The sequence below is a fragment of the Fulmarus glacialis genome, unplaced genomic scaffold (assembly GCF_000690835.1).
Source record: "Fulmarus glacialis isolate BGI_N327 unplaced genomic scaffold, ASM69083v1 scaffold35341, whole genome shotgun sequence".
Classification (NCBI taxonomy): Eukaryota; Metazoa; Chordata; class Aves; order Procellariiformes; family Procellariidae; genus Fulmarus; species Fulmarus glacialis.
The window spans coordinates 125,814-132,284 of record NW_009191544.1 but is presented as its reverse complement, the minus strand read 5'-3'; the positions used below and the strand labels follow the sequence as shown (position 1 = coordinate 132,284).

Here is a 6,471-nt window from a genome sequence, read left to right as displayed (position 1 = left end):
AAACACTGTATGGAATGGAAACATACCCTTCCACTGGTGTCCCCAAAGAGCATGTCTTCCTCCATGAGTCAGCGAGGGCCTGGGGACACCCAGCCGTGAACTATTTTGGAGGCAATGACTTCAGCAAGTGGCAGGGGAAGCTACTGTGGAAATATGAATGTGTTTTCCATTGGGGAGTCCTCCAGGGAAGGACAGAAAGATCTTGGTGCGGAGCCAACTCCCCTATTTTTTCTTCACCCTTCTGGGAACGAAAGCCTTGCAAAGTATGCAAGGAACCCTACTTACTGAATGTGAGCGCGTTTGGTTTGTGAGAGCTACACGAGCCCTGTGCACACCCATGCATGTGTGGAAAGGGGGACTTTAGGAAGCAGGAATCAACCTGCTCAAGACCATCATGGTGTCCTTTCCTTACAAGCTAGTCAGCTGTGCTTGGCTCAGTGTGATCTCTCTTTCCATTGTTTCCACCTGTCCAGTGAAGATAGTACAACTCATGCTTGTTTTAGACTATGTGTTAGTACAACGTTTCATATTAAAAGACAACGTGAGCTGGAGACAGAGAAGCAATGGGTTTACTCTTATGTTTCACATTCTCCAGCTTTACTCTAACTCAGAGTAAAGCTGGAGAATCACGGTGCCCTGTGTGCACATCATGGTGCCTCTGAAAGCAGCGTGGCACCACGGTACACACTTCGGCAAGTAGCTCCTCCTGTGTTCCAGTATTGACAAAGCCTACTCCTTCAAAGGGGTGCTAAAAGTACTTCCAGCAGCCATCAGGCTTAAGGGATTGGCTTTGCTTGCCTGTAAGCAGATTGCCCTGAAACCTCCAGACATCCCAAAAGCTAAGAAGAAACACTGCTCACCTTAAGGAGCCTTAGGAATTTATGTCAGGGTATGGTACCACTCCTGTGGAGATCGCTTGCAAGGAGATCTTTAGGCACAACTTCGCTTGCTGGAAATAGCAATTCCCAACCAACCATCCTATGTCAGGGTTAGACCATGTGCAACTCAGCAGAAGTGACTGCCACTGGTGCTAAAGGAATAACTTTGAGAGCTGGTGTTAGTTGTTGTGCCAGCCTGAAGATGTGAAACTTGTTATTGTGATGTGAAAATTAGAGGTAACAATAATAAACAGCTTAGAGGAAATGTGCAAGGTAACTGCTGATATAAAAAGATTTACTGACCATAATACCTGGTTAATTACATTCATAATAAATAGATTCCTATACTTATCTTAGGAATGTGGACAGCTTTATGTATTTACCTTGGATTTTGTGGCCTTAGTTAATCAAAGGCCTGAAGTCCTTAGATGAGATTCACTATATGAATGCAAAGTAATTGAAGTTTGGGAGTGGGTTATTAAAATATTTCAGGTGAGTGATATGCAGGATATTATAAGATCTTTGCCTGGATTGCAGCATTTCTTCAATACTTTGTTGCTTTTTGTGTTGCCGTTAGAAAAAAAAATGCTTTTCTTTTTCTACAGAGCATACTTAGATGTGAATGAGCTAAAGAACATACTCAAACTGGATGGATCCACACACCTCAACATCTTCTTTGCTAATTCCTCTGAGGAAGAGCTGGCTGGAGTGGCAACTTGGCCCTGGGACAAGGAAGCCTTGATGCATCTAGGTGAGTGATAAAGATGTTTCTTCTTTGTAAAGCATTCTTTTGAGGCGCTAAGAAGGAAAGACAAATATGCATTAGGCTCTGTTCTGATTTCTTATCATTCCTCTAATATATAGTCAGGGGAAAAAAAGTATTTCACGATTCCCAGATACTGGCTCACAACCAGGAAAATATTAGGTTATAAACCCAAAGCATATTATGGTATTTGTAGATGATGTCAAGCTGAAAGTATTTCACCTTTTAAGTGAAGCTACTTTACAGGGCATTCACTCCATGGGAGCACTTTGCAAAGAAGATTGGGGGGGATAGGTGGGAGAATGCTAGACAGAAGTGAATTTTTAACCTTAGCCTGTTACGTTCTGATCCTTAGTTCATTACTTAGTAAGTGTTCGTTTAATTGTCTTCACAGACTGTAGTTAACATTTGTTGCTGTTTTTCTCTACCAATGTGCAAAAGAGCAGACTGCTGAGAGACTGTATTTCTAACGTTCATTTGAGCGGAACTGGAAAGAGTTCACTACCCTGCAGATTGCCCTGCATGTTTCATAACTAGGTTGCTGACTATGGCTGCTGGAACCCAGGGATCCAGACAAAGCTGTGCAACCTCCCAAATGACTAATTGCCCTGACACCTGCAGTGCCACTGGACCTGTGTTCCTTGCAAAATGTCAGATGAACTTCAGAAGGTTCAGAAGGTACCGACTGAGCCTGCATGTACTTCTCTTAACTGCACAAACCTCCCTGGGGCTGTTAAGCTGATCTGGTCATCTTACAAGAGCAGGGTTTCTCACAAGTTTTCCAGATATTTCTCCAGCCTGTCCAGACCTTCCTAGGCTGGAAGTGAAGTCTAGTTTCAGCCAAGTTCAGTCTTTGTGAAAGGCTGTTTCAGTCAGTTTTTATATTACCCAAGCCCATGTTGAGCAAAACAAAAAAGATGTGGCAAATGTAAACCTAGATGAGGAGAGCAAAATATGGTGTTTATTACTCTAAAGCATACTATGGGAGCTGAACTACAACTCGAGCCATCAGTCAGGGAGGCTTTTACATGTTCAAAAATACATTACCCCAAGACCTAGATGTTAACATTACTTTATAGTCACCTGTCTCCATAGCTGAGAGAGGCTCTGTGGTCAGACCAAGCAGTTGGAGCTGGCTGCCCTACTTCAGTTAGTAAACGTTTTATTACGACATTCAGCTCTGCAGCTGCTCTGGAAGAGGTGTGAGCAAACTTCCCTTCCCAAGGACCGGCACTGACACACATCCAGTCTCCTGCCAAGCTAGGCTGGAAGTGAAGCCACTTCCACTCTGCCTTGCCTCCAGCCCCATCTCTATGGGCTCCTGCTGGGAGCACCCAAAACAGAAGATTCTGTAAATGCCTGCGAGTGAGCATTCCCCATGGCAACATCTTCTGGCAGAAACAAAGATAGATATTAACCCCAGCCTCGACCAGCACCCACGCTGCTGTGATTTCTATCACTTTGTAATACCACAACCCCCTACTCCTGCATTAGCCCCACAGAAGTAATGCTTCTGGTTGTGCAACAGTATGGGTTGCTGGTGGGAAACATTAGCACTGATGCCACTGCCAGAGTGAAATAAGGCTGCAATATAGCCGATCCTTTCTTAAATGAGTATTTTCGTAGCTTCCCTTGGTGTTGCCATGGGTGGGAGCAGAGAACAAGGGGAGAGCTCCAGAGTGCCAAGAAGAACCTTCTGCAAGAGGGCTGGGGCTTGCCCAAAGCCCTGATGAGTTCTTCTGTCACTTTGTTAAGCTAATTGTCAACATCATGCCTGAGCAAACCAATTTAAATTCAGCTCCTACAGTGTATTGACAGAATTCATTGACCAAAAAAAGATCTCATGAGAAAAAAAGACAGTAGCCAACAGTTTAAAGTTGACTTGCAGTGGAAAAAAGTAAAAATAAATAAATAATGGTCATAATTTCCTGTCATAATAGCCTCCTAGACCTGTGCTTGGTCTGTAAGAATTCATCTTTAATCTTTTTTACTCTCTTCTATAAATCCAATATGTACTTAATAAAAAATATGAAATATGTCCTGTGGTGCAGATCTAAAGGCTGGGATAGAGATTGTCTGGGTGAGGGAGTTTATCTTTTCTTTAAAACTGCAATTGATTTAGATTGTTGACAGCTGTGAAAAATATAAATTTTCAACAAAGGCAAAAATAAAATCTCCCTCTCCAGCAGCCTCAGGGCTGTCCAATGCCAGAACCATTTACCCAGCCTTTATTTTGAAGGCACGTCCTGCTGAGGAATTTCACCAATACTCCTGCCATTGGAAAACAAACCCTGGAAGTATCTTTGGGAAAGAGACCCCCACAAAACAGTAGACCAGGGTACTCTCTGGGTGTAAATGGCTCCACATGGGTAGACCCCAAGCACTGGAGGACTCGGAGCATGTATTGTATAAAGGGGGAGAAAGGGATGCAAGGAACATGGGGATTGCAGTGGCTGCATACTGGTAGGTCTGTAGACAATTAATTGAGCCTGTGGAGAGCTAGCGTAAGGACCACTTCAGTGCTGTAAAAAGGATGTGCAGATGCTGCGTGTGGCATAATAGGCATGGTGTTGCAGTGTGAATGATTTTGTTCGCTCTTTTGTGTCTGTATTTAAATTTGCATGTGTCCTTGCAAGACATCCAAAGTGGTCCTTCCTCTCTCTTCAGCATTGATAAAATTTCAGCTGGAACACCGTATCACATGTGGACACGGTACTTGATGGAAAACGTGAGGCAACTGGGAAAACCAAAGGAGAACAACAGTCAGGGAGGTCTAGAAAAAGGATTGAGCTACAAGGAAAGGTTGAATGGATTGCAGTTATTCAGACTGAAGAAAAAGAGTCTGAAGTGGGGATGATGACAATCTCATAAAAGCTGATGAAAGGGGAGGAGAATCTTCTGTTCTTCGTATCCGTGTGAGGCAGGACTTGAAGTCAAGAATTTAAATTGCCAACAAATCAATTCAGATTAGATGTGAGTTAAATCCTTGCAGCCGTGAGGATACTGAGTGCTGATATTGATTGCTGGGGTGGTCATGTCATCAGGAGTTGTAAAGAGATGCTAGGCCAATATGTGTGAGGGATGGTATAGACCTAATTGGTCCTGCATTGTTTGAGTGGAATTAGATGACTTCTTAAGATCTTCTCAGTCTTATTTTCCTGTAATTTCATGGTTATTGCAACCAAGTCTCCAGGCAGATGAGAAGGAAGAGTCTATGGTGTGTCAGAACCCAGTGATCTCATCTTCCCTGCGCTACAGTCACTGATAAAGTTCCTCCTGCCAAAACCTTTTCTCTCCTCATTGTCACTAAATTATTAGTGTACCATATCCAAGATTTATTTTCCCACTATAACTTTTACAAAGCAGTCTCCTGGTCTCATGGTAGGCAGTATACACAAACAGTTTTAAATAAAAGGCTTGGAAAAGTTGAGGTCGACAAGCTAAGTAAAGAAAACATGAAGCATATCATAAATCCAAAGGTACATCTAGCTGAGCTAAAAATATAATTCTTATGATTAATTCAATATACTGTAAAGCCTCACTAATTTACTATTTGCTTATCTACACATCCCATAATGCATACAACAAAAAAATCACCGTTGATTTTCTTTGTGCACATTTAAAAACCATGCAGTTCTTTTAGAATTATCACATTCCAGGATTTCATATTTTGACACATTAGACTTATGCATATTCATTAGTGGACTGTGCAGTTCTGATCAAACTAGGCTTGTTTGAGTGCATGAACAGAGTGTGTTTCTGACAGTTTACTTCAAAGCTGTCTATATGATCAGAGCACACCCCACAAAAACTGTTCCAGCCTTGGGTGTGTTCTGTTTTCTTTGTCCAACTATTAGTTTGCAAATATTGGTGCAACCTACTGCAATTTTTAGGGTGTTTCAGAAGTTAATGGGCTCCTATTGTATCTTTACTCTGTGGAATAGTATACAGAGAGTGCTTCAGGTATGTTTTATTTGACTCTTGGTATCAAATGCATTGCTTACACTTACCTGGGCAGAATCATTCTATGTAAGCACACTAAATGATTTGAAATTGCGTAGTATAAGGTAATTGCACGTAGGATTTTTCTTTGAGTTAACAAACCAACCAAACTGACCATTTTCATTGGAAAGACCGATTGTCACTGTGTTTTTCATTTAGGACGTTGGTCTTTGCCCCATGATTCCTCATCCTTAGAGCCCCAGATTAAGGGTGAGATTAAACCTTGCTGTGCAGTTTCTCTGAGCAGGCAATGATTGTGCAAAAAACAGTCTGTGCTATAGACGATCCGATGAACGCTGCCAGTGGATCTGCCCTTAGGATTGACTTCCTTTCCCTTTCTCTTGCTGTTCTGAGGAAGACAAGGCAAACAAAGCTCTTCTCTTTTCCCCTTGCAGGTGGCATTGTGCTGAATCCTTCCTTCTATGGAATCCCTGGCCACACACACACGATGATCCATGAAATTGGGCACAGCCTGGGACTCTATCACGTCTTCCGGGGAATCTCAGAGATCCTCTCCTGCAGCGATCCGTGCATGGAAACTGAGCCCTCCTTCGAGACCGGGGACCTCTGCAGTGACACCAACCCCGCTCCTAAGCACAAGCTGTGTGGAGATCCTGGACCTGGCAATGACACATGCGGTTTTCACAGTTTCCTAAACACGCCGTTCAGTAACTTCATGAGCTACGCAGGTACTTGGGTTTCCTTGGGTTGCTGTTGGTGTCTGTGGTTGGGCAGGAACAAAGAATAGCAGTGTTATCTCTGATTTCTACAGACCATTTCATGCAGGGCTTTATGCTGACACATGTGTCCATTGGTCTAGGACCAGAC

General features: G+C 42.9%; 1 protein-coding gene across 1 annotated transcript in view; it reads left to right on the top strand.

Annotated features, from left to right (window-relative positions):
- PAPPA (pregnancy-associated plasma protein A, pappalysin 1) overlaps positions 1–6,471 on the top strand; it is a 177,796-nt gene that overhangs the window by 50,899 nt on the left and 120,426 nt on the right. The window contains exons 3-4 of the mRNA XM_009586738.1: positions 1,484–1,629; positions 6,039–6,332. Coding sequence (XP_009585033.1) covers positions 1,484–1,629; positions 6,039–6,332 — 440 coding nt within the window. The remainder of the gene's footprint in view (positions 1–1,483; positions 1,630–6,038; positions 6,333–6,471) is intronic.